Here is a 20,053-nt window from a genome sequence, read left to right as displayed (position 1 = left end):
TTTCACCTTTTTTCTAACCTTTTGATTCCTTTCCTGCTTCCTTTTCTCCATTTCACCTAGCATGTCTTTGCAAGAAGGATTTTAGAAAACAAACTTGGGCTTTTAACCGCTGCATTAAATCCCCATGTGTTAATAAGAATTTCAAAGCAGCTTGGTCCACATACATGCTGTTTCACCTGGCAAATGGTCAACTATCCTATCCAAACTGTTGTGTGTCCTAGCCATGACTTTGTCCACACAGCCAGGATCTCTGGACCCCGGTGACTTGTTTATTGCACAGCCAGAGAACTGATAAGCATGTGTGAAAAGATGATTGGATTGCATCTATGTTCCTCTCTTACTGGGTGTATATTAGGTAGCCAGTTTCTGACAGAGAAACAACAGAGGTGTTGAAAATGAAAATGAAATATAATTTCTTCCTGCTCATACATTAAATTACGCATACTGAGTGGGGGGAATGAATCAATTAGGTCAAAATGAATCCAAATGTTCTGTCACAATGTAATTCCATTTCATTGTGAAATATACAATTATAAAAAATGGAGGAAAAACACACCCCTATTCTAGTGAGGTGCTGGCTCGCAGCAATCTTTTCTTTTTAAGATTGTTTTATTTATACCTCCTTAGAGAACAATGGCAAGTGGAAACGGCAAAACTTAATAACTTTATAATTTTAAATCTTGTATTCTTTTTTAGGGTGACTTTGTAACATCTGTCCAGGGAGTAGAGATGAAAAATAGCCTCTTGGCTAACTCTGGCACATTTACAACAATGTTTATTAATGTTTATTAATGTGCACTGTGCCTGTTAAATAAACCAATTTAAAAAAAAGCATCAGAGTTTTTTGAAATATACAATTTGAACACAATAAATGTATCTTCCCAGTATTCATGGCTTATGTGAGCGCTGTCAAAGTGCTGTCAGAGGAAACTGATCCATGTAAAGTTTTATTATTGATGCCCAATGACCTTTATTTGTTTAAATGGTCAGAATATGGTAAGAATATACAATTAGCAATGAGGATATCTACTGTTAAATAACACTGGTTAGTTAGTGAGCATGATACACTTAAAAAATACGCTTGTTATGTTGGCAATGTTATGTCATTGTTTGTTTTTTCATTTGAATTGCAGAAGGCTATCCACTCAGGTTATGAAACAAGAGAAAGATTTTGAGCAAAGAAAGAGAGACAGAGAAAGAGCTATGGATAATACTGTTGTGTGCACAATGCTGCTTATGCGTGTGTGTGTGTGTATGTGTGTGTGTGTGTGTGTGTGTGTGTGTGTGTGTGTATTGCGCAAGTGCTCTGCTGGCTGTTAGGTGCATCATTACTGTAAAAGCATGTGGGCCCGCAGTGCCAGAGGACCAGAGTCCCTGATGGCAAAAAAGGCACAACACACCAGTCATACAGAACTGTACAGAAGTGCGTGTGTGTTTTTTTTGTTAAAGAGAGAGGAAGAGAGAAAAAAATAGAGCAGATACAAAACAGAGGGGCACAAAAGAGCAGAGCAGAACTGAATACATAGAGAGGAAGGAAGGAGCATTGTACCTCAGCATGTGAGGGATTTGTTGTTTTGAAGTATTTTCAGTGAAATGTGACTGACGCTCAGTGTTGAGTAGTTGGGATGTTGCTGTTGCTGCAACCGGCCTTTGTTTCTCGTTGACTGAGCAGAACAATGAGATGAGATTATCTCTCTCCTGCTCTTCTTCTTGCTTCTCCTTCTCAGTCAGTTTCCTTCCTTGTCTTGTTGGCCTCGCCTTTTTCTCCCTTGACTGTCTCATCTGCTGTTCTATTCTGTTCTATTCTATTCTGCTGATTGCTTGATTTCCAACATTTCCCTCTTTGATTTTGAAATTGATTTTACAGTAAATTATTCAAAATGAAAATATGTCCATTTCAAAAATTCAAAACAGCACCTAACTGATTACGTCTTTCTCCTTCAAAACTTTGTCATTTTGTCTCATTCTGTGTAGTTTCTGTGTCCGATACTCTTCGGCTATGATGGGCAGTCCTGCCTCTCCTTGCATATTGTGTCAATGAACAGAACATGTACAGTACATGTGTCAAACTGTCATTTCTCATCAGCATCACCGTGTCCTTTTCTGTCTGTGGTGATCAGATGATAGATGGTATATATATGTGTGTGTTTACACTTGTGTCCTTTATGTGTGCCTGTACACCTGGAAGCAGTATAATGTCTGTGTGTGTGGTGTGTATGTGTGTTTTCTTGGTGTGTGTGTGTATGTTGGAGAGAGTGAAAGGCCAGAGGGCAAGCTTGAGGCCTGAACTAGCTGCTTCACCCTGCTGCTCTCCAGACTACTGTCACTCACCACCCACTAGTGCCTAACTAGTTGTGTTTGTACATGTGTGTATGTGTGTGTGTGTGTGTGTGTGTGTGCTTGTTTGGTGATTTGTATACATGTTTGATAGCTTCTTCTTCTTTTATCCTTTTGTGAACCAGTTGAGTTACCATTCATGTATGAGTTACGTCATCATTAGCAACAAATTTATGCCATCACCTTTTTTCCACAGTTGACTCACAAATACTATTTACAGGAAGGCAAGTCATCAATAACTGTCAGCTTTATAGTGGCTGAGCTTTTAGATGACTAACTTGTCCATAACAAACAGTGGACAGTGTTTTTATCATGGTTGTGAGGCAACAATGATCCTAATGTCTGCTTCATTCAATACAGGACTTCCCTCAGTTTCATAAAGCTAATGCACCATCAATGTAACACCAGGTTATGTCAAGGGCTGTTATTTATGATTCCAAATGAAGGAAAAAACAACACAAAGTGTGTTGCTAAGGTGTTGGGTCAGAAGAGCTTCACTTATATATTTATTTAGGGTTTCACTTTAATTTTTCTCATGTCTGTATATGGGTGATAGGAAGGCTCCCAGTTCATAAATACAATGAATCCTTATCGTTTGTGTTTGTAGCTGTATAGAAATCTGTGAAGCACTATCAAACATATCATTCACTCAGTTAAAATAATACAGCACTCAAATATATTTACGTCAGGAAACCGATTTACTAACTCGTGCAGTTCAATTTGACTGATAACATCAGCTTGTGATTTTAATAAAGTGTTAATAAAGTTTAACATGCAGTTTTGACATAGGTTATCCCAGTGGGAACAGTATCATTCAAGAACCACTTTAGCCACTCAGGAGCCTTTCTAATACATGACACACAGTATATTTTGCAACAGTACTCCAAATTAAATGACAGAATATGTTGAGACTATCAGCAGTAATCGGCAGGGCTACATCATTTGTCTGTGCTTTCCCAAACTGTTACATATCACTGTTAAAAAATAATGATGTTTTATGATATTACAACGCTATGGTTAAAGTCTGGTTAGGTTTAGACACAAAAGCCACTTGGTTACATTTACTGAAGGGAACGATCATGGTTTGGTTTTAAATGATCCCCTTTTAAGGTTAGAGAAACATATGTTGAAGGTTAAAGTTACTACTTCCTTACAGTTAGGCGACCTTTGTCATCATGACTACAATAATAACCACAGGGTTAAGGTTAGGGGGCAATTGTAGTTACGGTTTTTACAAAACTCTCTCGCAGTTACACTCACGGTTGGAAACAGGAAATGAACAGTGGTCTGCTGTGGCAAAGTCCACTATTGGGTTATAACTTCCGTCCATCCCAGGAGGAGGAGGGTTGGATGGAGGTCATAACTACTATGGTCGCTAGATGGCATCTGTCACTCAAACGTAACTATATGTTATTTTTGGGCGACTGACATTACAACCTATTGTGTGGTTTTTCATGAGAGGACAGTCTCATTTTTATTATATTACATCATTTTGTGCAAAAAGGCACAGTTGATGTGTTTTCATTGTTGGTGTCTACCTTCTCACTAAACAACATTTTTTCAATACTACTCACCATTTCATATTGGGTAACATTTGCTACATGTTCCCAGTTTGATTACACCCCTGACTGTGACAGTGTGACAGTGTAACACTCTGCCAAAGAGCCTTAGAGGCAGAGAAATTTACAAGAGGGAAACTGTGTTGTAAAAACAGCTGCAGTAAGTTGTCAAATATTTGACCCATTAATGTGTCCACTGGTAGAGCATGCTTATTTATTTGCGGATGGGAGATTATTGAAAGGGATGCTTACTCCTTGCAAGTGGCATAACTTGGATTTAATATTTACATCATGGCGGCAGCAGTGTAATTGTATGGATGACTGGGAGATCAGAAATCAGCCCCAACACTCAAACATGGCCCATGATTCAACATGGCTGAATGAGAGTCAGACTCATAAAAAATCCATTATCTTAATGGGTGGTTGCTCTCCCATAACCACTCTCCCACACAGTGAGTGCATCAGCATGGGGACATTTAGTGTTTTTCATCATCCTCCTTATGGATTCAGGTTTGTTTATATTGTATAATATTTGGCCTCACCGACCTCGGTGTAGTAAGCCATGTGATCTGGATCTGTTTTGTTGTGCTCGTCTTCCCCAGAAAAAAACACTTTTGGTCGTAAATTCAGTTGCCAAAAACGACCTAAAGGGAGGCAGGTTGGGTGGATGGCTGGATAGTTAGTTAGATAGCAAGAGGTGGACTCTGGACTCAGCTGGAGGACCACTGTTCACTTCCCGTTTCCTACTGCAAGTCGGGACATTTTAAAAAAAAAAAACCATAACATGGTGTTTACTGTTGCAATGACAACGAAGGTTGCCTAACTTTAAGGAAGTAGTGACCACATTTCAAGTGATCATTTTAACCCAAATCATGATCTTTCCCTAACCCTAACCAAGCAGTTTTTGTACCTAAACCTAACCAGACCTTAACCACAGCATTGTCACATCATAAAACATCATTAGTTTTAAACAGTGATTTGTAACGATTTTGGAAAGCGGCATATTACGCTCCAATGGGTCATTCTGAAAATGCTCCAAGAGGTCGTTCTAGAGTGCATGGTACAAACGACCTATGTAGTTGTTTGATTTGGAGGACTTGTTGGTTTTGTTACATCTACATTAGTAGTTTATTCCATTAGCTTTGTTTCTTGTGCATACAATGGATTACTCTGCATAGTATGTGTGTATAAGCATTCAAACATGCCTACTGTATGTCTCCCTATAGTCAGTATGTATGTGTGTGTGTGTGTGTGTGTGTGTGTGTGTGTGTGTGTGTGTGTGTGTGTGTAATACTCACCCACGGCCTTGAGTGAAGTGTATTTATTGAAACCAATTCCCAGGTTGTTATGAGGGTGAGACAAGGCCATGGCCGGACCCAGGGGAGACAAGGCTGCATTGTTCAGATGGTTATGATCTAAGAGAGAGAGAGAGAGAGTGAAAGAGAAAGAGAGAGAGTTATATCTTCAGTCAAATGTTGCACAAATATTGAATTCCTTTCAGAAACATCAGCCAAAGAAAATGCAAAACAGTCTATGTTTCCACCAACTAGTGTTATGAGAAAATTCTCAAGAGGGAGTAACAACATTACACAATTAAAAGAGCACCAGTAAGTCCTCTGTAACTCTGGTACATCATGAACTTTTAGTACTGATTCTAACTTAAGATGACATCTATGTTTTTTTCATGAATAAATTTTCTGAGACTGTTCTTTTAACCGCAGTTTCTGTACACTCTATCCAGAATGTGAGGATGCTACAGCTCTTTTGGTGAGGATGGATGTAACGATTAGCTGAGGCTCGATAACCATTTGCGCGTCTGTATCAGCCCTCATTACATAATGTTTCTGCGTAAAATAACAAATGTATTCATAAAGCCTTTTAGATGTGCAGGACAGAACCAGGATGTTACTTAAAATAGGCCTACAGTTTGAATGCACGGTATGTGGAGAGAGTTGGATTTGGTGAAAAATCTGCAATATTAATTTATGTCACAGAAAAAGACATGTGAGGTAGCGAAGCTGAAAGATGGTTATTTCTATAAGGTTTAGGTATCAACTATGTATATTATATTGCTTTTATCTGTACATCATATCAACCTATTCTGATGCTTTGTACTGATTTTTCTTTCATGTTTTAAGACAAAGATTATACTTATCCATGTTAGCTGTAATGCAGGCAGAAGTTGTATGGATTAAGCATGATTTAATCCTACCTGACTAATTTTAGAATTGGGCCCAATATCTGCCAAATCTGTTGTCATTCAACATGCAGTTTGAGGGGGTCATGATGCCTGATTAATGATCTGGTTGTCGGACGATTGGTTGGATTTCTGGTTTCCCACATGACTGCTGTATAAATGTGGACCAGAGTTTGACTGGAGGTAAACTGGAAACATGAGGAGAGTGCTAATACAATTTCCATAAAAGTTTACAATCTCCGATGCATGTGAATTTCTTAATGACTGATTAATCACTTCTTCAGAAATTTGCCCATTACTGAACAAGAATTTGAGTGAGGAAGCACAAGAAAAGCTGAAGGACTTCAAGGACAAACTGGGAAGAGCTTTGGAGTCAGAGGAGTTTAACCTCACTGACTTGTTCACAGTCTCTCCACCTCCTGTATGCTGTATCACAGATCAATCCTGGCTGTTTCGTCCTTCTGTTGGAAATTTTTTACAAACGTCGTTGACTTTTCTGTTAGTTTTATCTTCAGGTAAATATTTTAAAGGTTTTAGTATTGGAATTGTGTTTTTATTCAAAGGGTTGTTTTGTAAATGTATGTAAAAGATATTTGTCTTATTTTAAGTTGTATTTTATACTGAGTTAGTTTCACTTGGTTTACCTCATAAACTGTTTCTTTACATGCATTCATTTCTGGCGTTTGTGGGCTAAACCCTTTTTTGTCATTCACTTTAGACCACAAAACAAGTATTCTGAATATATACTGTATATGTATATCTAGATGCCTCACTGGACGGGGGTACAGAGGGAGTTTCAAGGATCAGGTTTACTGGATTTATGAATTGTTGGCACACATATGGATTCCATTATCTTAACAACTTAATCCCAGAATGCCCTCAAAACTGGAGAGAGTTATGCTCACAGTTTCACCATCAACTAGTTGGAACAGTTTTATTATATTTATGTTGTACAATGGGTTTTATAAAAAAATCTCATCTGAATTTATCAGGCAGTTTGATACATTATTAACCTTAATAACCTTTTGAATGGTAAACTTTAAATACAGCATTACTGGGAAGAGTACTACACAATGTGGAGAGGGGGGTTAAGTCACTGGCAGGGAGCTTTAGGTCTGCAATGCTTTTTTGAACAATGTTCATACAGTTGTTTCAGTTTTGAAGAGTGAATTTGGATGTTTAATTCACAAATAAGTATGAATCATCCTAAACAAGAACAGGATCTTGAGCCATGATGCCTGTGTGGAAAGTAAAGACACATTCACAGAGTGTATGAGGATTCCAGTAAAGGTTTTGTAATGGACCCCTAGTGCTGTTGACTCATCAGAAATAAAATAAAATAATAAATGTGAATGATTTAGCTCATTAGTGGGCTCCCTAATGTGGTGTAAAAAAGTAGACAATTATTAATTATAATCATTTGGAGGGGTGTTCAGCCACTATCAATAACACACCAAACTGCTCAGGCTAATGTGAGATTCAGAAATGAGACTAAAATTCATGTTTTCAAGTTATAGTAAATGCAGGTGTTTGAAACTTTAATGATCCCATGATGTGAAGTTTGCAAAAGTTATTCAATTATTCACATTATAAAATGAACATTTTGATGTTCATAAATATCAACATTTATGTATAAATATATATTTTAGCAGTTAGGCTAACACATTTATCCTCATTATTTGTGCTTAATAGTTGCTAAAATACATATATTTATACCTATATAAATTATTTTGTTTTCAAGCCATATATTGTTGTGACTGAAATGCATAGACTAGGATCCTTATTTCTTTGTTGCTAGCTTTAATAACATTTAAATTTATGTTGCGTAACTTTAAGGCAGTATTAACTACGTTTCAAGTGATCATTTTAACCCAAACCATAATCTTTCCCTAACCTTGTGTGTTTTGTAATGGTTTTGGAAAACGGCATATTACGCTCGTTCTGAAAATGCTAGGTCATTCTGGAGTGCAGTTACAATCGACCCCTATGTGGTTGCTTAATCAGTGGTGTGGTGTGACTTTTTCACCAGGTGGGGCTACAGTTCTGGGCAGCTCTGTGTATTTTGGCCGTGAGCATGCACCGTACAGTGTAGCAGAGAGCCAGCTGCTGGTGGCTAGCAGCTAGGCTTGCTGTTTCTAAAAGTTTAAAAAAGTATCTTTTGGTGGCCACTTAGCAACTGTTTTCACTTTACAATTATCACCACAGTACCACAACGATCTGTGTACACTTTGCCTGCCAGGGGGTAAATGTTATCTAATAAGGAAGCAGCAACTGGGCGGAAAATCACCCATCTGGCAACATCTCTTTGTTTTAAAATTTTCCATCACACATCCAGTTGTTGTCAGAATGCAGTGTGAACCAATCTGGGGCCACCAGGAAAAGCTGAACATATTACACACATACCGCTGTCAGGCAGAGAAAAGTACTCCCTTTGACACTCAGACAAAGATTGTAGGCAGAGCTTTTTCACTAGTCATTGCACATTTCTGTAATTATGTATGATTTATGTGAGAATAACAACTGAAATTTATATACAAACACACAACAATAACAAAAATGATTTTTCGTTAAAATATGTATTTCACAATTGGAATTAGAGGAGAAGCGGAGGAGTGCCCCTTAAAGAACCACACGCACCTGCGTTTAATTATGAGGATGTGTTGGTGTTTTGCCGTCTTTCAGCTCTCAGCTGTTATGGTTTTAAAACTTTACTGTTTACATTCACTCTCACCACTCTCAACAACCTCGTTTCCAGCTGCAGCAGGCAGCTGTTTCAAACAAAAAGCTCACATAAACTGCCTGTACATGACCTGCTCAAACCAACCAACTAGCTGGTGAGCTACAGAGACAGATATCTTTCTCAAGAATTGGACCAAAACAAAGCTAAAAGGAGATTGAATATTGGATTTACATTTGCCATGTGGCCAGAGACACAACTCTAAATTATTGATAATGTTGCTCCATATGTACTGGACATGTAAATAGCCAATGGTTTGCTAAATTCATGATTTCAGGTTTACTGTGACAGTTTTACATATGAAATATAAGAAAAATTAAATCTTTAATGAAAATGCTATCACAGGCTACTATTTGTAATCTTTTTTTAATTTTTTTTTTTACACAAACACAGAGAATGATACACCCATGTTTGAATATGCCCCACATAGTATCTTAAGCCATAAAACCTTGCAACACCAAAACTAGCCCAAGAAACAAGGTCAGGTCAGGATTACGTCACTTGAAAAAAGTCTAAAACTTAAACTGTTTCCCACAGGGATTCAAGCACACACACACACACACACACACACACACACACACACACACACACACACACACACACACACACACACACACACACACACTCTCCCTCTTACACATGCATAAACAAACACACAAACCTCACACCCGTGCCCACAAGCCCCATGACGACTGAGACGCATCAGTGAGAATCAAGCGAGGGGGGAAATAGGAGAACGAGGTCGAGGGAAGGGGCGAGGCAGGGAGAAAGCCAGAGAGATGTGACACCAGCACTGACTGATTGAATTAGAAATAGATCTTCACTTCCCTGTGTAATTGATATGCAGTGATGACACACTGTGTGCGGCGTGCAGTGTGGTGAGGCGCGACTGTGCGATGCAAATTCATGTGTGCGTGGCTACGTCTGTGTGTGTGTGTGTGTGTGTGTAAAATGTGGGTGTTTATTGTCTTATGTGAACTGCTGGTGCCACCTGCTCTCTGCACTCATTAATTTACACAACACTTCAAAAATAGAAATTTAAAGGTGCATGACCCTCAATTCACTACGCAAACAAATAAACACAAACATCTTATTAAAAGTTGCCCGTAAGTGTCTAATAAATGAGGTTATGAGTGATTACTTAAGCTTTTGCTCTTTAAGTGTCCTACATTCTGATGTTCTCAAGCGTTCTTCTAGCAAGCCAACAACAGTGGAAATAATGAGACAGACAGAGAGGGAGAGATGGAGTGAAGAAGAGAAAAATGGAGAGAGAGTTAGGCAGAGATAGACGGGGCAAAAAAAAAAAAAAAAAAAAAAAAAAAAAATCAACTAATTGATGGAAATATCCTTGGCCGGTCTCCAGTTTGACCACAGGGCTGTTCCCAGCCACCAGAGAGCACAGAGAGAGAGAGAGAGAGAGAGAGAGAGAGAGAGAGAGAGAGAGAGAGAGAGAGAGAGAGAGAGAGAGAGAGAGAGAGAGAGAGAGAGAGTTTGTTGTGTTTCTTTTTTCCTTTTTTTCTTTGTTTTGCTTTTATTACAGTAGATTGTAGTGATGATTGATGTGCACATGAGTTTGTTGTACTTTTTCTACTTTTTCTTCAAAATTCTAAACTATTGTACTCCCTCAATATATACTTTATACTCTATACTATTATAAAACTTATGCTACCTAATTTTTACATTCACGCCAAAGAGGTAAATTTGAAGAGTGAATAATTTCTAAATCAAAAGTTATAGAAACATGACTTGCAGACATAACCTGCTATTCTAACCAGAGTGAAAATGCTGCTTCTCCATCACTGACACAGGAATGTGCTGATTAGGTCTGAACAAGACAACAACCATGCTAGCAGCCCTGTGTGCTGTACTTAGCCACAGCAGTGCTTTGGGCTAAATGCCAAAGCTAGCACAGCAACATGCTCACAATGCTCTTGTGCTAACATTTGCTGACTAACACAGCTGTGACGGAAATGTTATTAGTTTTGCAGGCATTTGGTCATGAACCAAATTTTTCCAACAATGAGACATGTGACACATTCATTTGGACTTGTGTCTGCATCCATATAGAAAATATAATATTCTATCTCCTCTGGTTTTGGTTTCCACCAACTCTTGAAAGATATATTTGGCTCTTTAGCTGCGAAACGCTCCACTATGTTCACCAGCTAGTTGCTGACTTTGTCTGCAGTGTGGTTCTGTGCAGGTACAGCATACAGTGAGTTTATTAGAGGTGCCCACTGTGACTGGAAATTAGGTGGATGAGAGCTATTAGACTGAACCAAAACAGTAAAGATGAGGGGTTTTAAAAGCAAAACAATGAGCTAAAAGACACTAAAATGCTCCGTACAGCTGAAGGGAACTGCAGAGTCTGGCGGTAATTCTCTGTGGTTTTGTCACTACAAGGAACACCTTTCACATTACTGACATAATTTTATCCATTATTACTATGAAAATATTAATTAGTGCAGCTTTAAGATTCATGGAAGGTTTTGGTTAAATGAAACATTTTCACTGAACATGAGCTCCTCATGCAGTAGTCGTAGCAGTGAAATATTTCAGTGCATATGATTTGGAAACTGAACTCCGAATACCAGAGTTCCTTCTCATCTCATCTTTTTGTGATGGAAAACATATTTCTCGTTTTGTGAACAGAGTATATATTTTTTATTTTAAGGTGTCATGTTCATTTTATGAAATGTCAGGTCTCCAGCCCGTCTCATGTTTTGTGTTTTTATGTGTAATTCAAGAGGCTTCTTGCCATAGTCACTTTGGTCCTATTCATATAACCATATTGTAAGAGCGAGAGAGAGCAGATTGAAAGGGAATAAATTCTCCCCTGTATTCTGTATTCTTGAATAAATTCTCTCTGAATGTCCTACATTTTCCCTGTGTGTGTGTTCATGAGTGTGTGCGTGTTTTTTGATGTGCTATAGGGCCTCAGAGGAGAAGCACTCATAAGAATTCAAATTTATGTTTATTAAAGAGAAGCGGAGAAGGAAATGAGGACTTAGAGTCTATGGATGTGATTCATAGTGTGTGTATGTGTGTGTGTGTGTGTGTGTGTGTGGAGAAAGACACTGGATGGGTGAGAATAGAAAATGATTGGACATGTTTTAGTGCATATTTGTTTATTTCTGTAAAGCACTGTGAGGCCTGCATGGCGTGTGTGAGCGCGTCCACTACTTCTGACTGGAAGCATGTATACTTTGTTTTGCATGTGCATGCTTTCCTGCCAGCATGCATTTGTTTTTGTTTGTATGCGTGTGCTCGCAAGCGTACTGTGTTTGTGTGTATGTGCATGTGTGACTAGTGTGTCTATGCAGGCAGGCAGCAGAGCACCGCTGGGTGATGGCCTAATTCAGCAGGGCTCAACATCAAAGAGGCTGACTGCTGCGAGGGCTTCAGCCAGCCTTACTCTGACATGACTACTGTCACACAGAGAGAGAGAGAGAGAGAGAGAGAAAGAGAGAGATAGAAAGAGGAAGAAAGAAAAATAGGAGGAGGGAGTGGCATGGGTAGCAGGGAGAAAGATAGAGAGGAGAGTCCTGTGTTGTTTAATGCATAGAGCATAAAACTAAGAGAATCAGGGAGAAGAGTTTGAGTCCTGCTAGCCACTCATGCTAAAATGAATGCACTTATGGAACTGTAGGGCACACTGGATGAACAGCCAAGTGGCGTATATGTCACATCATTTCATGTAAGTATGTGAGAGAAGGAGAGGGAAGGAAAAAACAAGGACTGAAAGGGCAGGACAGGTCAGAGGAGGCCATGAAGGAGAAGTTTACTTTATGACACATGTTAAAAATTGTGTTTTGATTGTAACAAGGGATACCACACAATACATGTTCTAAAAGTAATGCACCAGTTGTTTGTTGATCTGGCCTGCATGTTGGCGAAAGTGCATATTAAATTATTAGAAGCTTCAAAATCATATGTTTTAGTCATTCATTGCATGCAGCCAATATCTTAAAAGTTTGAAAACATAAATATTCTTGCACCATAAAGATTTAGTCAATTTATTCAGATGGCATATTGGAAATTTACTTATTCTTTTGCTGAGATGAAATATCTGTACGCTAAATATGAAACTACAGACATCAGCTTGTTACCTTAGCTCAGACTTGAAACAGTTACCCCGGTTCTGTCCAGTGGTGTAAAAAAATCTGCCAGTATCTCACAGTATCTCTAAAGCTCACTAATTAATAAGTCATAGCTCATTTGTTTAATTTGTTACAAAAAACAGAGTAAAAATGTCAATTTGTGGTTGTTCAATGGGGTTATGTTCTGGAATTTTTTGGCCGGGCGCAGGGACTCCCTAGTGTCTTGTACACCAGTTTTTATGCTAAGCTAAGCTAACCAGCTGTTGGCTGTAGCTTCATATTTACTCTACAAACATGAGAGTGCATGGTATCAATCTTCTCATCTAACTCTGGGCAAGAAAGCAAATAAGCGTATTTTCTAAAATGTCAAAGTATTTCTTTGAATAATACAATTTTCTCTGGTAGCTTAACCTGTACATAAAATATGATTCATAATGAATTTGCTGATTTTGCAACAAGATGATGGTACAATTACAAATCACTGCACAACAAATGAACACATGATTGTAGGACTCAAATAATTCTACCCTTATTGGGGTTTTGTGTAATTATGCCTGTTATATGAGGCTATGGACACACATGATACCAGATATTACAGCACATCTAGATTTTACTCTGGTAAAATTTAAAAGCTATACAATTGTGTATTTTCATTTCTCAGCTTTTGGTTTTACAGTGTTTGTTTAAGTCAGTCTTACAGCATAACTGTGGTATTGCACCTGTTTTACAAAACTGATGATAGTAACACAGCTTACTATGTGTCTTGGATATTATGATATTCAGTCATTTATTTTCAGATACAGTTAGCTGCTGCTGCTACAAAATGTAAATATATTTGACCTTAACAAAGAATATGTAATTGCAGACTCTTTGCATGCCAAAGCTATCAGTGGGTGGCATCTGTGTGACATATGGGCCTCCTCCATTAATATCTGTCTCAGGGTGCTAGAAAAAATACACGCAAACATTTGTTCGAGGTGTTGTAGGGTACAACGTGCTGCATTCCCTCTGAATCACGTAAACAACACATGAGCAGATGCTGCTCAGAAGAGCTCTCTCTCTATTCCCTCTTTTACTCGCCGTTATTCACTCTCCGTGTGTCTTTTTCATATTTATATCTCTGTATCACATACTTTTTCTCTGTTAAATTTCTTGTCATGTGTATCTCCCTGCTTCTGTGACTGTCTTGTCTTCCTCTTTGTATTCTTCTTCCTTTCCAAGTCACCCTCTTCTTCCTCTAACTGTCTTACTTTTTTGTTCTCTCTCAGTGAGTGTGAGGCAGACTGTTGTCTTGCATGAAGCAATGAAGGCAAAGTGTGAGGAGCACTCACCCACCTTTAATTTTTTAGACTCTCTATCTCTTTTTCATTAGCTTGACTTTTATTATAGTGGATACACATGCAGATGAGCATGGAAAGAGTTGCCTAGTGATACAGTATATTTGCTGGGGTGTTTTTGCATGGCTGGGACTGTGATGTTTTGTTTCCTGTTTCTGTTGATTAAGTTGTATTTTTTCTGTAGTTGGTATTTTTTTCCTTGTCCAGATGTTGAAACATGTTTAATCAATGATAGAGACTGATGAAATGATTTGAAAGAGTAGCTGCAGTCTGGCTTGTCCACCCACTCCGTGCTTCTCTTTCTTACATACTAGTCTTGTTCTTGTTTGTGTGTGTTAAATTGAGTCATTTCAGTACACTGATTCCAATGGGAAGTCTCTCTGTCATCCCCCTCCCTCCCTTCCTTTTCTCCCTCATACACTATTTGCAGGGTAAACGAGGGCTCATCCCAGGATAATACCATTATTTTCTGCCTTTAGCCCACACATTGAATGCATTGAACTTTGGCTGCCTGTCTACTCAGCACTTTACATAATGCAGTTGGACCGCTATACATCTACACACACACACAGATGCACACACACACACACACACACACTGAACTGGAAATAAACATGGGGGATATGAGATAGAGACACTGGACTGGTGGTAAACATAGGGACAGCAGGGCCTTTTACTTTTAAAACTCTACCATTGTTTGGGAGAGAATGTTGAGCACAGGAGGGAAGAGAAACAGAATAATAAAAGGAGGCAGGTAAGGAAGAAAGTGCAGTATAATGGGAATGAGAAAGTTACTTGAAAAATGTAATCACTTGCACATTAAAACATTTATTAAATACTCAAAAGCTAAAGTTAGCAGTTACATTACTCACTCTTTACTCAGCCCAGCTCAGTGAAAAACTGATATCAACAACCCATAAAACTACTGATAAGTCAGCAAACAAGAGTGTTACTGGGATTAGTAACTGTAATGTAATTGCTGAATTCCACATTGTACTCCCTCACACTACTCATTACTGAAAAAGTAATCACATCACAGAAATATCCTACAAAGTAATGCACTGATTGAGAGACGATGAAGTTATCTAATAACAGCAATACGCAGCCATCATCAATTTTATTGAACTCAGTAACTATAAAACAAGACACTTGACAATCAGTATTACAACTTTAACCCAATTAAAACTACAATCTGAATAAAAAAACACTCATGTAAACTGAATTTAATGTTGTCATCTTGACCCAAATGAGGTGACAGTCACAATACACACAACTGAATTAAAGGGAAACATCAAAGTCTACTAATGCGTATGTGAAAAAAGTTATATAAAGTCTTATGTAGTTCACAGAGGCAGCTGCACGCAGTCTGATAAATTGGATGAGGATGAGGAAGGATGAGGAATGCATGGAATAAAAAAGACAATATGTCTGGTTCTGCTGAATTTACTTTGATTCTTTAAAAAAATACTGGCCATCATGAGTCAGATAATGTTACCACCTGGGTGAAATTCTTAATACTGTGTTAAGATATGTAAACATAGGTATGATGCAAAAAATATGAAGACTGGTGGAATGGAGTGACAGAGGAATGAGAGATGAACAGATTGGAGACAGATAAAACAGAAAGAAAGAGGACAGACAAGTACAATTAATAATGTTCCAGTGTCCTTCTTGGTTTGCATCTTTCATAGAATATATATCATCTGTTTTCAGCACCATGGACAGAACCACCAAGTGTCCCGCTGAGATCACAGGCATTTCTTGTCAGCACCACGGACAGCATCATTAGCCAAAATAACATGCTAGATCTAACTCGTCATCCTTTTTTGGGACAGTTTTGGACAGTACTGACAGTAAGGAGCAACACAAAACATGGGAGGAGAGAGAAGGGAATGTCATGTCAATGAATATCCCTGACCAACTGGTCTAACTTTTATTTCATTGTAATCTAACCTCTGCATTATCTCCATTTGACTTCTTTTTCTGCAACCTTTCTTCCTCCCTCCTCTTTTTTGTGCTTCTGTTTTTTCTCCCTTTTTTTTGTTCCTTCACCTCCGTCCTGTTTCTTAGAAAAACTGTTCAGTTACAGCATGCTAGATCATTGTCTCTCTAAATTTAAATCAACCATTCTGGCTGGTTAACCTGTCAGGCATAATTTAAAAATTGTGCAGCGATGGGTAACAAGAGGAGGATATTAATTGGAAGCATTTTTTTTGTAATATCCTTGCTCACGCACACAAACACGTACATTTTCTGTTGTGATCATAATATGTTTATGTGTGTGTGATAATTAGAGCTTGTTGGTGTATGTGTGCATGAGGGAGTAGGCATTTTTTGTTTGCCTGCATTGTGTATGAATCTCTTTATTCAATTATTTCTTTTTCATCATCTACAAAGAGGTGCTTTAACTCTGACAGGCTTCTGAAGTCCCACTGGTCTCCCTCAAAGTCACCATGACTCATTCTCTCTCTGTCTCTCTCTCTCCCTCCTTCTCTCCCTAATTGTTCTTCAAGGAACAACAAAGCAAACCCCTGGCCACTGCTTCTTAACTTCTGAGGATTCAATTATTCAAAAGAGGTAATTGTACCGCACTGTCATCTAAAACTCTCTCGCAAACTCACCGACGTTTACTGATGTTTTTGTGTGCATGCATTTTTGTTTCTATCTCTTCCCGTACGTCTGTGTGTGTCTGCGTGTGTGTGTGTGAGAGAGAGAGAGAGAGCAATCCTGTATCTCTGTGTGGGTTTCACATGTGTGTGTGCGCATCAGTACATGTGCAACGTGCGAATGTGAGTGTGTGTGTGTGTGAGTGTTGCATAATCATCTCCAGCTCCCTTGAACAGCTGCAGAAATTTAGAGAGGTAAAGAAACCCTCGTTATGCAACAGGACCCAATTTGGGTGTCATGAATTTAGCTAATTTGCCTGAATTAATCTTGCATGAAATATTTCACAACAATTGCTTCAGGATCCAGATCTTTGTGCATGACAAGTGAGGATCATTTGTATCTGGTGGCCAATTGATGACAGATATTAAAGTCCCCCTTCACTCAAAAATGTGTTTTTCTTCTTGTTCCTTCAGTTGGATGTTTGTGATTGTAGAAAAGGCCCAAAAGTTACAAGTTAGTGTTATTAAGTACAGCTGTCCATATGGTGCTTCTGTGTCTAATGTACTGTTAGGTATCTGTTTATTCAGTGCTGGTAATTTTTTCGGGTGAGCCAACCCACATGCTGGTGGTATATTGTAACTGACGTCACATAGTTCAAAGCAGTTTGTTTTTGAGTGTCGGTCGAGTGATGGACTGCGGTTGTGCAGTGAAATAACTTTCATTACAAGTGATCTGTGCATGAATGAAAAAGAGTATTTATCTGCTGCATTACTTTACATGTGATATTGTATTTCCTTGTGTTGATGCAGCTATAGATCACTTCTGTGAGCCAATGTGGATGAGAATTCGAAGCTTAGGTGCTCGCCTTGAGATTACGATGCTAATTATATCTGGTTTCATGCATGTTAGTTTATGGCTCACAATTGGCTCACCTGACTCAGCACATCAGATCAGTGGGAAGATGTAACACAAATTATAAATAACAGGAAGTGTTCAGTCTTCATTAACAGTAAGTTGACCAACACATCCACATGATTAAACAACCACACAGGTTGATCGTACCTGCACTCCAGAACGACCCATAGGAGCATTTTCAGAACGAGTGTAATATGCTGCTTTCCAAAACTGTTACAAATCGCTGTTAAAAAAAATATCATGTTTCATGATGTGACAACGCTGTGGTTAAGGTCTGGTTAGGTTTAGGCACTGTGTGGGTCCTGCATATTACTGGTTAGCTCGCGAGCCAAAGTAGCTCACCAACTAGCCCCACTTTTCCTCCAGATATACCTTTCAAGCTCTGTGAAGGGTGTTAAAGATATTTAGCCATCCAGGGTTCTTATTCGCTCTACCTGCATGAACTAATGCATTAATAATAACCAATCTGGCGGATCTGTGTACGTGTGTGTGTTTGTGTGTGTGTAAGTATATATGTGAGTAAGTACAGTGATGGTATACAGGTACATGCTTTCCTCCTGTACTTAGAGAACTAGTGAATTATTGAGCTAATCTGAGTGTTTGACATGGCCTTTCATCACAGAGGCCAAGCAGTCTGCGGGGTTTCACTTTATACTCACAGATCTCTGAAACTCAAAAGTAGAGCCAGTGTTGACTTGCACAAGCACAAAAATCTCCATCTATAATCTTGTGGTATGGTAACATTTATAACAGTGTGATACATTACAGTACTTCAAAAGTTGGATAAATCCTATAAAACTAAACTTTCTAACTTATTCTCTTTTTGTACTAGATCCGCAAATGATCTCTCTCTTTTTATTTATTCTTTTGGATCTCCATTAGCTGTTACCAGAGCGACAGCTACTCCTGGAGTCCATATGAGAAAAGAAATTCAAAAATAAAAATTTAATGTGATTATGTAAATCAAAAGTAAGTAAAGTCAAAGTAAAGGTAAAATTAGATATACACACATACATAATTCATGTGCTTAAATATAAAAAGTGTTGTGTTTTATTGTCCTACTCTTTTCACTCTTTTCTATCACCCACACACTGGAACATACAACGCGGGCATTTATTTATTTATTTATTTATTGTCTTTCTTTTTTGTTTGGTTTTCATGTTGTTTTTCTGCATACTTTTTTTGTTTTTGATTTTGTGTTCAGTGCTCTTTGATGAGAACCCTTATGAGCCCATCTGGCTGTCTGTCCTCTCCTGCTCAGGTGTATTTTTTTGTTTTTGTTTTTTTTTCTAATTGCAATATGACCACTGCCTGTTTAAGTCCTATTCAGTGTTGGCCTCCAGTTGACCAGGACGAGGTTTGAAGTTGTGTTGAGTGACTGGACCCTGCTCGCAGGTACACTGTATTTTTGTTGTGATAGAAAATGTAATTTTAAAAAAAAGCCTATCTCAAACAAAATTGTGGTTTAATTATGTTTGTGTTAGTTCTTTCAACCTCCTCATCCATCCTGTTGCTCCACTATGAAGAGAGTTTGAATTTTTTCATTATCATTGTTACAAGAGCACTGAATGAGAGTGCTGAATTTCAAAACACGCATGATTGTCTCTCTTGTACTTCTGATTTTATGCATTCTCCCAGAAATACAAGTCATTATGATAAGCAAGTGATCATTTTAAGCGTGATTTGCATTTTACATCATCTGAAACAGAAGCGACTTGTACTATTTATTGTTCTGTGATCTTTTGCACAGTAGTATGAATCACAGCTATGTGTCAGGCCTGGCGCGAGAGATTTAAAACCTATTCCTCCTCATCCATAAACCCATTTAAGTTGTGGCCGGGGGTAATGTTGTACCCATAAAAGAGGTGACCAAAAAATGAATTGATACATATTGTTCATTAAATCTAATTTCTCAGATGTTTCTGTCACTGAGGGGGCCTAGTTTTATTGATTTAAATGCTGTCCAAGGCAGGTCAGGAACCAACATTGTTACAAGTGGTATGAGTTGTGATGAGGCTGTTTCACTTCAAAATGAAATATCCTGCAGCTGCAAAAAATAAAAAAAAGCAGTGGCAGTAGTGACAATATTAGTGTCATTATTGAATATCAATAAAATAATCAGGCTTGGTTTAAATAATACATTTCCAACAGATTGTTAAAGTATAGAATGAAAAGAGCCTGCACATTTACTTGTAAATGGGGGTTAAAAAGAGGACACGCCTGGTCAAGGTCAGTGTGGACAGATACACACACACACACACACA

The 20,053-nt window shown here is 38.3% G+C and overlaps 1 protein-coding gene across 1 annotated transcript in view; it reads right to left on the bottom strand.

The window, feature by feature from the left end:
- The window catches only part of LOC122967818 (protein shisa-8), a 107,403-nt gene that overhangs the window by 11,622 nt on the left and 75,728 nt on the right, over positions 1–20,053 (bottom strand). The window contains exon 3 of the mRNA XM_044332645.1: positions 5,195–5,311. Coding sequence (XP_044188580.1) covers positions 5,195–5,311 — 117 coding nt within the window. The remainder of the gene's footprint in view (positions 1–5,194; positions 5,312–20,053) is intronic.

This window comes from Thunnus albacares, chromosome 17 (assembly GCF_914725855.1).
Source record: "Thunnus albacares chromosome 17, fThuAlb1.1, whole genome shotgun sequence".
Taxonomy (NCBI): Eukaryota; Metazoa; Chordata; class Actinopteri; order Scombriformes; family Scombridae; genus Thunnus; species Thunnus albacares.
Note: the sequence above shows the minus strand (reverse complement) of the source record. Positions and strands in the feature narration are given on the sequence as shown.